This window comes from Mya arenaria, chromosome 4 (genome assembly GCF_026914265.1).
Source record: "Mya arenaria isolate MELC-2E11 chromosome 4, ASM2691426v1".
In the NCBI taxonomy this organism is placed as follows: Eukaryota; Metazoa; Mollusca; class Bivalvia; order Myida; family Myidae; genus Mya; species Mya arenaria.
This window is the reverse complement of record NC_069125.1, coordinates 62,600,129-62,613,648: the sequence shown is the minus strand read 5'-3', so window position 1 is coordinate 62,613,648 and position 13,520 is coordinate 62,600,129. Positions and strand designations below refer to the sequence as shown.

At 37.2% G+C, this 13,520-nt stretch overlaps 2 protein-coding genes across 2 annotated transcripts; both read left to right on the top strand.

The window, feature by feature from the left end:
- Positions 1 to 137: 137 nt before the first annotated feature.
- LOC128232368 (BTB/POZ domain-containing protein 2-like) lies at positions 138 to 4,259 on the top strand. The gene is made up of 3 exons (XM_052945879.1): positions 138 to 234; positions 2,428 to 2,686; positions 2,829 to 4,259. The coding sequence occupies exons 2-3, from the start codon at positions 2,445 to 2,447 to the stop codon at positions 3,859 to 3,861; spliced, it is 1,275 nt and encodes a 424-aa protein (XP_052801839.1). The 5' UTR covers positions 138 to 234; positions 2,428 to 2,444; the 3' UTR covers positions 3,862 to 4,259.
- A 5,185-nt stretch (positions 4,260 to 9,444) lies between these two features.
- On the top strand, positions 9,445 to 13,282 carry LOC128232414 (BTB/POZ domain-containing protein 2-like). The gene is made up of 4 exons (XM_052945941.1): positions 9,445 to 9,472; positions 11,216 to 11,330; positions 11,540 to 11,798; positions 11,948 to 13,282. Exons 2-4 carry the CDS (start codon positions 11,303 to 11,305, stop codon positions 12,936 to 12,938), a joined length of 1,278 nt encoding a protein of 425 aa, XP_052801901.1. The 5' UTR covers positions 9,445 to 9,472; positions 11,216 to 11,302; the 3' UTR covers positions 12,939 to 13,282.
- The last annotated feature ends 238 nt before the right edge of the window (positions 13,283 to 13,520 follow it).

The following is a 13,520-nucleotide window of genomic DNA, read 5'->3' as shown; positions in this document are numbered from 1 at the left end:
TACAATTATTTAGACTAATATCATGCATATTAAAAAATAGCATTTGCCGAAGGTGGGCATTTAGCTTGCAATTTGCGTTGAATGATGGCTATGTTATAAATATGGTTGGGTTTAACCATACACTTTGATATACTTTCGGTTTGAATCGAAACCAGCTTAAGCCATTTTGGGCCATATTAGTAGTTACACTTTGTTATCTTGTTAAAGATTTAAATTTCTGGCTTATTTATTAAGGTATGGCACTAGTGATATTCTATATTATATTTAAAGCCTATATATTTAATTTCGGAGGAGAGGGGGCACACATAGCGGAGCAACAAGTGAAGTTACGCCCCCTCTATGCACCAGTCAATTGTAATCACGCCCCCAGGTTCGGGGTATAGCGGGGGAAATGGGCCGTGTTTTTACTTTCCAGGTGGTCCCGAAGTGCCGAGTGAATGCGGTGGTTTTGTCTTCACGCCAAATATAGCGGGGTATGGGCCTTACTCAGGGTCCCTGGTGTGCGGGGACATGAGGCGGGGACTACGGCCCCTCTTAATAAAATCCTGCACCAAGTCCAAATAATTGCACATGGACGGTTTTTTATTACGATTTCAGTTGATACGGCAAAACATTTATGCACCAGTCAGCTGTAACTTTCTGAACTTAACTCTGTTATAATTCTTAAAGTGACACTCTTATTCAAAATCAATATTTACACGTGGTAGATCTTATATTTGAGTTAGAGTGCATAAACAATACAAACAAGAGGCCCATAAGGGCCTATATAGGCATAGCTCTTGTGGTCATTTTCAATCCAGAGCATGTATGTATGTGAAATAGTCAACACACATATAATTCACGTTTTGTGTTTGGGTTAGCTGAAAACGTTGCTCGTTAAACATCTGAGGACAGAGAATATTGTAAGCAGATTAGCTGCATGAACTATTTAAATATGTGCCAAGTCAAGGTTATCCGAGGAAAAAATAATATTTATTTTCAAAACTGTACTCATGGTTAAAATTTCACTGCTGTATCTTTAAAATTGAAAAAAGGTCAAAAGCTCACAGTCAATGTCATCCGAGGACAACATTGATACTTGTTTGCAAAACTGTACACATGGTCCAAATTATATTGCTGTATTTTCAAAAATAAGAAAGTTGGTTAAGAGGTCACAAACAAGGTCATCAAAATACAAAATAAATATTTGTTTACAAAACAGTACATGGTCCAACTTTCATTGCTGTAGCTTAAAAAATGAAAGTAGGTCAACAGGTCACAGTCAAGGTCATCTGAGGACAACATTGATGCTCGTTTGCAAAACTATAAACATGGTCCATATTTCATTGCTGTAGCTTCAAAAATAAGAAAGTATGTCAAAAGGTCACAGTCAAGGTAATCTGAGGATTACATTGATGCTCGTTTGCAAAATTGTACACATGGTCCAAATTTCATTACTGAAGCTTTAAAAATAAAAAAGTAGGTCAAAAGGGTTGGGGCCAACCTTGGGCCCAGGGGCATAATTTCAACTGTTTTGGTGGAGGGTCATCATATGATGCTCCACAACAAATATCAAAGGTATGAGCCTTGTGGTTTGAAACAAGAAGGAAACTCAAGAAAACTTGTGACGCCCGGGGCAGGGCCAGTTTTGAACCAAGGGGCATAATTTGAACAATCAGACAAAAAGATTCCCAATTTAAGTATACCAAACCTGTGAACCCTGCGGCGTGGCCAGTAATGACCACAGGAGCATAATTTGAACAAACACTCACAAGCAATTGTATTCAGATGAGTGCGAAAACGACAGACACTTCTGGTCTTATAGAGCTAAAATGGCCTTTAGCCAATAGAGCTAAACATCAACCAACCCCTTTAAACTGTAACATTGATTTCTTTCAACAAGAGCAAGGGAGAGTACAATATAAAACCAACTGCACAACCAAAAAACAAGTTGTCTCTCTTTAATCCTAGACTTGGCTAACTTGGCTAAAAATACTTTCAATGACCATATTCTAGTCATGCATGGGCGGATCTGGCTGGTTTTCGAAAAGAACCGAGCTCTGATGGATAACTAGCTACTGTACAAGTTTCATCGAGATACACTTAAAAGAAGACTGTATCGTGTTCACAAGCAATTGTTTAAAGACGTACTGACGTAGGGGCGCATATACGACGTACACATAACCATCGCATAAGCTCTTTGGGCCTTTGGCCAGTAGAGCTTAAAAGTAATATACAAAACAGCAAACGATAAACTTTCTTTCTTAAATCTCAACCCCTAACAAACGAGAATGTATCGTAAAATGTAAAGATATATTTTTTTGCCTACAGCATAAAGGAAAATAAAGTCTTTGAAATATGAGTTATTTGACACTCTCAACCACTTCAGCATTTATATAGTTGAAGACTTTTAATAGTTGTCACTTAATTGTGTTAATTGATTTGTAGACCTTAAACTACTTAGTATGTCTGACCCCTGGCAACACGAGGAATCGTTCGCCGTCACGAACGCGCATATGCTGAGTGATGACATATTATGTGATGTCAATATCCTGGCGGGGGAGGAGAGACAGGAAGTGAGATGTCACCGATTCATGCTGGCCAGCCGCTCACCGGTTTTCTACACGATGTTTTGTGGCTCACTTCCGGAAGAAGGCGTGGTGAAAATACCAGATGTGGAGGCAGACGTCCTCAGAACAGTCGTCAGGTGCGGCAATTATCAATAACTGAATAGCGTGTATTTAGTATATAAAGAAATCATTATGCAAAATTTTAACCTACAGTTTATGTTATTTACAAGTTCATTGTTAGTAAGGCCTTTTTTGCAGTCATTTTGTTCCTTTTGTTAGGTTTATGTACACGGGGGAAATACAGTTAATGCCTGAATCTGTCATGGCCGTGATGTACGCTGCAAACAAATATGACATTCAACCATTGATAAACCGCTGCAAGACATTTCTTGAAAAAACAATTGCAATCGATAATGTCTGCGTCATTCTTGACCAAGCTTTGAAATTCGCGGAAGATGACTTGGTTCAACAGTGCCTGTCCTTTGTATCAAAAACCACTGACCAAGTATTTCAGAGTAATGGGTTTTTGTGTATGTCTTCGGAAGCTTTGAAGTTGATTCTTGAGAAGGAAAAAGAAACGCAAAACCTACCACCTGAAGACGTGTATGCATCATGTAGGAGATGGGCGAAACAAGCGTGTTCTTCGTCAGGGACTGAGGTGACTGACCAAGTTCTAAGACAGAAACTTGGAGACCTGATTTGTCTTGTTGATTTTGCGGGAATGTCTTATGAATCGTTTACTGACAACGTAGTGAAAGAAACGATTTTATCTGACAAGGAAAAGGTCAAGTTCATGACAGAAATACGACAACGACAAAAGAAAGGGCAAAATTTAATATCATTCGTTGTTGAGAGATTTTCGGAGGTTGAACGAGGATGGAATCATACTGGTTTGCAAGATGGTATAAGTTTCAAGACTTCAAAATATGTTAAACTGTCGGGGGTAGTAGTACCGCACCAAAGTGGAAGTTTGAGTGGCCCATTGGAAATCCTGGAAGAGCAGACAGTCGTATTGACCCAGAACGTACCCCTTTCCTACAAAGAAAACGAAACACATGAGAACATTTCCCTTGTCAATAGAGTTCACATTCACCCGGGAGTGACGTATTCTGTTCGCCAGATGCTATCAGGGCAAAAATCATATTACGGTTGTAATTATAAAGGTAAGCAGAGTGTTAATGGTATAGAAATAGAATTCATGGAATTGGTTTCTGGTAATTCAGAAAATTCCACATCTTTAACAAATGGCCAGATACATGGTCTTACGTTTGTAGGTTGGTGTGGCAATGAGTGTGTCAAAACGCATGACTGAACTGAACGTATCAGAGCAACATAGTGCAGGCATGAACACAAAATATAAGTTGGGTTTAGCTACCATATAGCATAATATTTTTTAACCTTAAAATTCTGACTATCGATATGCACGTTGCACATGACAAAATGATTATAAGAGATTGTATTTTGCAGTTATTTGTTGTGGCCAGCGGATGTATAACTCATACCTTAGATCAGAGACATTATGCTTACACTTTGGTATGTAATAATACCTCAAAACTGTCTTGATTTTGAGTGTTGTTTTACTGCACACATTTATTTGCTTTACATTAGTTGTGCCCATTGGCAATATCGAATGAAGAAACATGTGACAATTCTTTTTGCAATATCCTGTTTTTTGTTTTAAATGTCTGTACAATTGAACAATAAAGTGTTTCAGTATGATTGTATATATCGTTACAAATATTGAAGGTCATTATGAATTAAATTCACACCTCACGTTCGCCTGAATCTACCTCTAGTGACTAGAGGTAGATTCTGGCGAACGTGAGGTGTGAATTTAAACACTTTGGTACATGTTCCATATAGCGGAAGAAAGGAATTTCACAACAAATAAAAGAAAAGAAGAAATGTAAATTGGCTTGTTAACGTACATTTAAGGTAACAATTCCGAAAACAGTTAAAAGAAACGAGTAGTATCGGTAAACACCGTCTTCGTACGATATGTATTGGTTTGAAATCATTCCAAATTATCTATATAAGGCCAATATCTACAGCAATAGGCTCAGACGAATGAAATTTTTCGAACTTATTGATGGTTACGTGTAACCCTTAATAATCCATTTCTTTAAACACTATTTACTTCCGATACATCGCCTCTTAAATACAGTTGAATATCCGGTCAGAAATACAGAATCCAAATGTGATAATTGTCCAACAAGAAGCCACACTCATGGACATCCGCATTCGGAACTCCTCTGCCATTTTCCGTCGAAAACAACCTCAGATGTATATATGGTTGGTTAACTATGTCAGTAATCTTCTCATTTAAATACACTGCAAGTAGATCGCGTAGTATTTTCAATTAAGCAGTTAGATCTAATGACTTTACTCAAGAAAATCTAAATTGTTTATGCAATAAAACACTTAACTGACAATCAATTTAAACTAAGATATTTAAAAACAAATTTTAAAACACCACAATTCATTAATACTATTAATTAAATATTTACGAACTACAAAACACTTTAAAACTACAATTCATTAATACTATTAATTAAATAGTTACCAACAACAAAACACTTTAAAACACAATAATTCATTTATACTATTAATTAAATATTTACGAACTACTTCTTCTAATGTATCCGCATACATCCGAGGTTGATTACGATGGAAAATGGCCGAGGAGTTCCGAATGGGATATCTGTTGAAAATTAGAGACAATAAATCAAATGCATTTCCGGTGAACAATGGTTGGTCCTTCTTCGTCATATTGAGCCTTGGTGACCCACTCTTGTGCAAATGTCGATAATGAGGTAAGGATCGAACCACCTATCCATACACTGTTATTTCGCTCAGGTGCGGCTATAACTTTGACTTGAATTGGCGGTGGTACAAGAGATGTTCACTCTTTTTGAAGTCGCTCTGGAAATCCTGTAATAACGCACTATCATAAGAAGAAAAAAAAGCAAATCTATAAACACATACATGTATATAGTTTATATGGAACTACTCAAATTTTAGATAATCACTGATTTAAATAAAACAATAGAAATGGAGGGGCTGATAAGCCTAGCCGCTTGAATTCCCGTTATTCAGGGGATTCAACGGGTACTTAAGGAATAGCAGAAATTGAGGGGGCTGATAAGCCTAGTCGCTTGATTCAGCACACAGGCTCGCTTAATATAATTTAATACGCAGAATTCTGGTAGAAATTTCGTATGAAATAGGGAAGGAGTGTGGTCGGGGGCGGAAAACATCCTTTTTTTTGTCGCTGAGCAAAACAAATAGTACGGTCTAAAGTGGGCATTTGTATGCCGCATTAAAAGGTTCAGCTTCTGTATTGATCCCCAGACATAAGTATAAGTTATACAATAATGGCTAAATATGAAATCGCCGTTTTGTTTATAAGTGTTAATTTAGTTCTTGCTGCTGCTCATGATGATGATGATGATGATGATGATGATGATGATGATGATGATGATAATGATGATGATAATGATGATGACCGTGGTCGTTGTTGTTGTGGTGGTGGAGGTGGTGATGAACTGACACTTAACTGACGCAGGTCAATGGCCGAGCAAGCACAAAGCAGGAGTAACTCTGTAAGACACTGTTATCCTTTTGCACAAGAGTGTAATTCGTGGGGAATAGTGGCGAATGTCCTGTATTTCTAAGAGTAAAACACCTAAGTGTCAACTCGATACGCCGCTGCACCTTTTATATACTTGCAATTTTCCGGTTGGAACAATAAAAAGTTTGTTCCTTGGATGATTTATATGCCATAGTGCTAGTTAAAGAACCAGAACCAGGGCAGCTCAAGCCAGGGTTACATTCGCTCCACAACCTAACAAAACTGATACTCTTACTTGGGTCGAGATAACTAAACGTAGACATTAAAGCCGCCCCGCCCCCTATCCCACATCCCCTACCTGGAAACATTATAGATCCCATCAAGGATAAGGTTACAGCAGCGATCTGCACGGCAGTGGATGTCGGTCTTCCATATCGCATTGTATTCTAGCTCACTGATGCTAGGCTGCTCCACATCTGTAATTTAATAAAATACATGTATAAGTAACAAAACTACACCCACTGCTCTCGTTGTTGAAGTAAGACATAACTCGCCCTTCACGCTCGTGTATGATTTAAACTTTATTGACGAATGTTAACGGAACCACTTCTACCAAAGTCACCAATATTTTGGATAATAGAGAGAGGACATTTTTGCTGCTTAGCTATGATAACTCCTCTTATATTTCAATTGTATGTTAATATGTTGGTCTTATTGCTAAGAAACGAAAGCAATCTTCGAAAAAACTATTCCCGATATTGAATACATGCTGCAGTATTTGTGTAACGATAAATAAATAAGTATTTAACATTTACTGCGATTGTCATCGTTAAAATTTAAATTGAACAAATCATAGACTAATGACAATAAAATTTGAATACTTTTTGTGATTGAATTTTACGTTTTGCTTTTATTCAAATTGTACAGAAAAATAAATGGGATCACCAAATTTACATCGACATTTCACAGTATGATTATAAGAGTAATATAACTGTATCTTATCTGTGAGTCAGATTCTGTCATCCATTAAATGATAAAAAATGGTTGGGTTTCCCGGAATAAAACATGACATTATGTGAATTTGCTCTGTATATAGACCATGACTTATCCTTGATTTTAGGGATAGTCCATAGCCGAGAATGTAAGATCGGTTCATCCCAACCAAAGCGTGGGGTTTTGAAGAAAACGAAGTTTCCGCAGAACACACTGTGCGAGGGTAAGGATGACCCTTTCTTTCACGAGCGGCCATGATACAGGCTTTATTCCAAACCACAGTTACACAAATATAGTAAAAATGTATTGTGTGCGTTGTGGAAATAAAAGTAGTGCCGTACAGGTACTTGTATATGTTTGGCCGTGGGCAAGGATTGCCAAACATTTGCATCTACTTATCTGAGGGGGGCGAAAGTAGTATGTGAAATGATACATTTATCGGTTTGTTTCGATAGAATTACACTCTAAAAAGTCAAATACTTATCAGAGACGGGTTGAACAGCACTTCCGCGCACCGGAACCTCTCGTTGCCAACGGTGACCAACTTCCCGTCAGGCAGCTGCATGGTACGAGGCGTCCATGGGCTGTGGACATTCCGCTTTGTAGTCCTCAGCGACACATTACAGATTTTTCTTCATTCGTCGAACTATATTTTTCTCAGCTAAATATTAAATCGAAAACTTTTATTTTAATTGTATTCATCAATTTGCAAATATTTAAAAAAATACCCATTATGAGGCATGAGAGGAAACAGACGGACGCACATACTATTACACTAAGCAAACAATTAAACACACTTGTACACACGTTTGTATGTATAGTCGACAGGGTATATAATAACAATTAACGTTACAAAATTGTCAAATACATGTACCACAAAAACAGTTTATAGCCTGCTATTCAATCACTCAATGCACAGAGTAACATATTTCGTTTATTAGCCTACGGAACAATGTCGATTCATGAGCAGGGTCGTGAAGTCCTTTTCGTTATACATATGCACTTATATAATGGAATTTGCATGCTTAATACAGGTATTCGGTTACTAAACTCACATAAACTCGTATCTGACGTATCTTATTTCATAACTACGCATTGGATTCCTGCTTTGTAATTCCGGGGTCCCTGACACTGTTTTGAGCTTCGCGCTCGGTCCTGTAGTATGGACAGCTTCTGCTGACAAGTGGTCCGTTGTTCTGACCCAGGGCTGGGCTTCCGCTCAACATCTCCGCACATGGTCACGAGCAATAGACATTCTAACACAAATTTTGCAATCTGTGTATATCTATTTTGTATGGAATCCCATAAAGGCAAATGCAATCCCACCCCTTGACTATTGAAAATGTCTAAAGATAAAACGCGGTATTTGTGTGCTAAATGTCGCAACCTTTTCCACTTGTACAGTTCTTCATATAGTAGAGCCTCACAAAGATGCACCGATGCATCAATAAAAATTGCATGTTTTAAAAATGATACACCGTAGTTAATGTCAAAAATCGATTTGTTTATCGAAGTTCAAATGAGCACAATAGTTTTCCTATATAAAGTATGTAATTGTAAAAAAATGTTATAAAATAAAAACATGCAAATAAGAGTAAAATTTCGTCGCATAGTTTTATATTACATTGTTTAAATTTTCTAACATTGACTTTTTTATGTTCCGACTCCCTATTTCTAGTGTTTGTCTGTGGTTTCTTGTTCTAAACCGAGTGAGTGGATACAAAAATGGCTTTTAGTTGAGAGAAGATACCTTTCATAGCCGAAAGATGCTTTGAACATTTATAGGATTGAATTTGATTGAAATATTATCATTATTATTATTATTATTATTATTATTATTATTATTATACAAACGTGACCAGTACAATTCTTTCTTTCGCCATAGAGCGATAATAGTTTGTCGATCTCAATGATCGAAGTGACACAAAATAGCTCTAATAAACAGTTATTTTGCAGTGGACATTGTTGTGGCAATTTTAAAATTTGGTGCATTTGTGCTTAGATATGTTGAAACTGTTTTTTACAATTAAAATAGTATTTAAATGCCTTTAATTTTACATCATACATAATGAAAAGGCATTTATAGAAAGTGAACATTTAGTAAATGATAGTTATGTTTTAGATTTCGAAATACTGACGCATTTTTTCCACTTAAATTTAATAAAATGACGCCTTCAACACGATTTAATCAGCTATAAGCTTAGACCATGCATATTGAAAAAAAAACATTTGCAGAAGGTGAGCATTTTGCTTGCATTTTGCGTTGAATGATGGCTATGTTTTAAATATGGTTGTGTTTAACCATACTCTTTGATATACTTTCGGTTTGAAATCGAAACTAAAGCTTTAGCAATTTTGGGTAAGTATTAATATTTTGTCATTTTTTTTAGATTTTAATATCATTAAACTCCTCTTAAATAAGGTATGGCACTAATGACATCCTATATAATATTTAAAGCCTATATATTCGGCATCGGTGGAGAGGGGGCGCACAAAGAGGAGCAACAAGTGAAGTTACGCCCCCTCTAGTCTAAAATAATAGACGTGTTAAACGGGATTCTTCTAAACCATATCAAAGATTGTAAAAACACCCTCCACGTTTTTGGACTACGGCCCTTCTAAATAAAATCCTGGACCTAGTCCAAATAATTGCAGATGGACGTTTTTTTTACATTTTTTAGTTGATACGGCGAAACCTTTATGCACCAGTCAATTGTAACCACGCCCCCCGCCAGGTCCAGGGGTATACCGGGGAAAGGTGGGTAAATGGGCCGTGTTTTTACCTTCCACCTATTGACCCCGAAGTGCCGGGTAATTGCGGTGGTTTTGTCTTTGCGCCAAAAATTGCAGGGAATGGGCCTTACCTAGGGTCCCTGGGGTGCGGGGGCATTTGGCGGGGATATTACCAGCAGTTCGTCGCCACAGGACGGGGATTTTACCCGCGGCTGGATGGACCGAAAAACAAAGTCCCCGTTATTCCCCGGACCTTGGGGGGGGGGGGGGCTGTGGTTACAATTAACTGGTGCATTTAATAGAAGAATATCTATAATTTTAGACTAATCCTGGACCCTCGATCATTAGTTGTGAATGATTCTGTATGTACATTATATAATCTTTCATTAGTGATGCTTAGATATATTGCCGATCATGTTGACACATCAAAAAATATCCTCTTGTTGTAGCAAGCAGTACACATGCTTTCTGAACTTAACTTTGTTATAATATCTTAAGGTGACACACTTATTCATAATCAATATATACACGTGTTAAGTCTAATATTTGAGTAAGAGTGCATAAAAATCAAAACAAGAGGCCCATGAGGGCATATGCTCTACTGGCATAGCTCTTGTGATCATTTTCAATCCAGAGCATGTATGCTTGTTTAATAGGCAACACACATATAGTTCATGTTTTGTGTTTGGGTTAGCTGAAAAGGTTGCGCGTTCAACATCTGAGGACAGAAAATATTGTAAGCAGATTAGTTGCATGAACTATTTAAATATGTGCCAAGTCAAGGTCATCTCCGAGGAAAAAAATAATATTTGTTTTCAAAACTGTACTCATGGTCAAAGTTATACTGTTATAGCTTCAAAATAAAGAATGTAGGTCAAAATGTCACAGCCAATGTCATCCGAGGACAACAGTGATACCTGTTTACAAAACAGTACACATGGTCTAAACTTCATTGCTGTAGCTTCAAAAATAAGAAAGTCGGTCAAAAGGTCATAGTCAAGGTCATCCGAGGTCAACATTGATGTTCGTTTGCAAAACTGTACACATGGTCCAAGTTTCATTGCTGAAGCTTTGAAAATAAAAAGTAGGTCAAAAGCGTTGGGGGCCAACCTTGGCCACAGGGGCATAATTTCAACTGTATTGGTAGAGGGTCATCATATGATGCTCCATTAGAAATATCAAAGGTATGAGCCTTGTGGTTTTAAACAAGAAGGAAGCTCTAGGAAACTTGTGACCGGTGCAAGGCCAGTTTTTACCCCAGAGGCATAATTTGAACAATCATGCTCGCGGTTCACTAAATGATGTCTATTCAAATTAGTAAGGATCTGCGGTTTTAGACAAAAACAATTCAAACATTTCCCAATTTAAGTATACCAAACCTGTGAACCCCGGGGCGTGGCCAGTTCTGACTTCAGGGGCATAATTTGAACAAACATTCACAAGCAATTGTATTCAGATGAGTGCGCAAACGACAGACACTTCTGGTCAGTAGAGCTAAAAAATATTTTACAAAAAGCGATAAACTTTCTTCCGTCAATCTCAACGCTCTAACAAACTACAATATATCGTAAAATATAAATATATAGATTGTTCCTCCAGGAAAATAAAGTCTTTAAAATATTAATTATTTGACAGTCTCAAACAAGCATTTATATTGTTGAAGAGTTTTAATAGTTGTCACTGTTAATTGTAGACCTTAAAATACCAAGTATGTCTGACCCCTGGCAACACGAGGAATCGTTCGCCGTCACGAACGCGCATATGCTGAGTGATGACGTATTATGTGATGTCACTATCCTGGCGGGGGAGGAAGCACGTGAAGTGAGGTGTCACCGGTTCATGCTAGTCAGCCGCTCACCGGTTTTCTACACGATGTTTTGTGGCTCACTTCCGGAAGCCGGCGTGGTGAAAATACCGGATGTGGAGGCAGACGTCGTCAGAACCGTCGTCAGGTGCGGTAATTATTAATAACTGAATAACGTGTATTTACTGGTATTATATAACTAATTATGTATTCAAATACTATTTATCCTCCAGTTTGTGTTATTTACAACCTCGTGGTTAGTTAAAGCTTTTTGCAATCATTTTGTTATATTGTTAGGTTTATGTACACGGGAGAAATACAGCTAATGCCTGATTCCGTAATGGCCATGATGTACGCTGCAAAGAAATATGACATTCAACCATTGACCAACCGCTGCAACATATTTCTTGAAAAAGAAATTGCAATCGATAATGTCTGCGTCATTCTTGACCAAGCATTAAAATTCGCGGAAGAGGACTTGATTCAACCGTGCCTGTCCTTTGTATCAAAAAACATTGACCAAGTATTTCAGAGTGATGGATTTTTGAGCATGTCATCGGAAGCTTTGAAGTTGGTACTTGAGAAAGAAAAAGATTCATCAAACATACCACCAGAAGAAGTGTATGCATCTTGTAAGAGATGGGCGAGGCAAGCGTGCTCTTCGTCAGGGACTGAGGTGACTGACCAAGTCCTAAGGCATAAACTCGGAGACCTTATTTGTCTTGTTGATTTTGCGGGAATGTCTTATGAATCGTTTACTGACAACGTAGTGCAAGAAACGATTTTATCTGACAATGAAAAGGTCAAGTTCCTGACAGATATAAGAAAACGACAAAAGAAAAGTTTCGTTGTTGAGAGATTTTCTGAGGTTCAACAAGGATGGACTCACAAGGGTTTTCAAGATGGTATAAGTTTCAAGACTTCAAAACATGTTACTCTGTCTGGAGTAGCTTTGTATCTACCGCACCAAAGTGGAATTTTGAGTGGCCCATTGGAAATCCTGGAAGAGCAGACGGTCGTATTGACCCAGGACGTTACCCTATCCTACAAAGAAAACGAAAAGCATGAGAACATTCCCCTTGTTAATAGAGTGAACATTCACCCGGGAGTGACGTATTCTGTTCGCCAGAGGCTAAACGGGCAACCATCATATCAAGGTTATAATGATAAAAGTAAGCAGAGTATTAATGGTATAGAAATAGAATTCATGGAATTGATTTCTGGTATGTCAGATAATGAAACATCTTTAAAAAGAGGCCAGATACATGGTATTACGTTAGTATGTTGATGTGGCAATGAGTATGTCAAAACACATGACTGAACGCATCAGAGCAACATAGTACAGGCATGAACACATAATATAAACTGTGTTTAGCTACCATGTAGCAGAATATTGTTTAACCTTAAAATTTTGACTACTGACATGTACGTTGCAGATATCAAAATGATCATACCAGATTGTATTTTGCAGTTTATTTACAATTCCAGTTCATCCTTAAACATAAGTTGATTAGTATATTTATTTAAAATTTCACACTACATTGTATAATTGTTATTGTAATATATTTAATATTTATTGTATATGAAACACAAAAAACTGAATAGTTTACTGTAATAAATTATGTTCTGTTCTGTTCTGTTTTGTAATAATATCTCAAAACTGTCTCGATTCTGAGTGTTGTTTTAATCGTTTTGTTCACATTTATTTGCTTTACATTAGTTGTGCCCATTGGCAATATCGAATGACAAAAACATGTGACAATTATTTTTGCAATATCCTGTTTTTTTTGTTTTAAATGTCTGTTCAAATGAACAATAAAGTGTTTCAGTATGATTGTATGTATTGTCACAAATACTGATCATTAATGAA

Coding starts and splice junctions, on each gene's coding strand:
- LOC128232414 (XM_052945941.1), top strand. CDS start 11,303: ATGAGTGCGCAAACGACAGACACTTCTG. Junction 11,331..11,539: donor GCAAACGACAGACACTTCTG/GTCAGTAGAGCT, acceptor TGTTAATTGTAG/ACCTTAAAATACCAAGTATG. Junction 11,799..11,947: donor GTCGTCAGAACCGTCGTCAG/GTGCGGTAATTA, acceptor TTATATTGTTAG/GTTTATGTACACGGGAGAAA.
- LOC128232368 (XM_052945879.1), top strand. CDS start 2,445: ATGTCTGACCCCTGGCAACACGAGGAATCGTTCGCCGTCACGAACGCG. Junction 2,687..2,828: donor GTCCTCAGAACAGTCGTCAG/GTGCGGCAATTA, acceptor TCCTTTTGTTAG/GTTTATGTACACGGGGGAAA.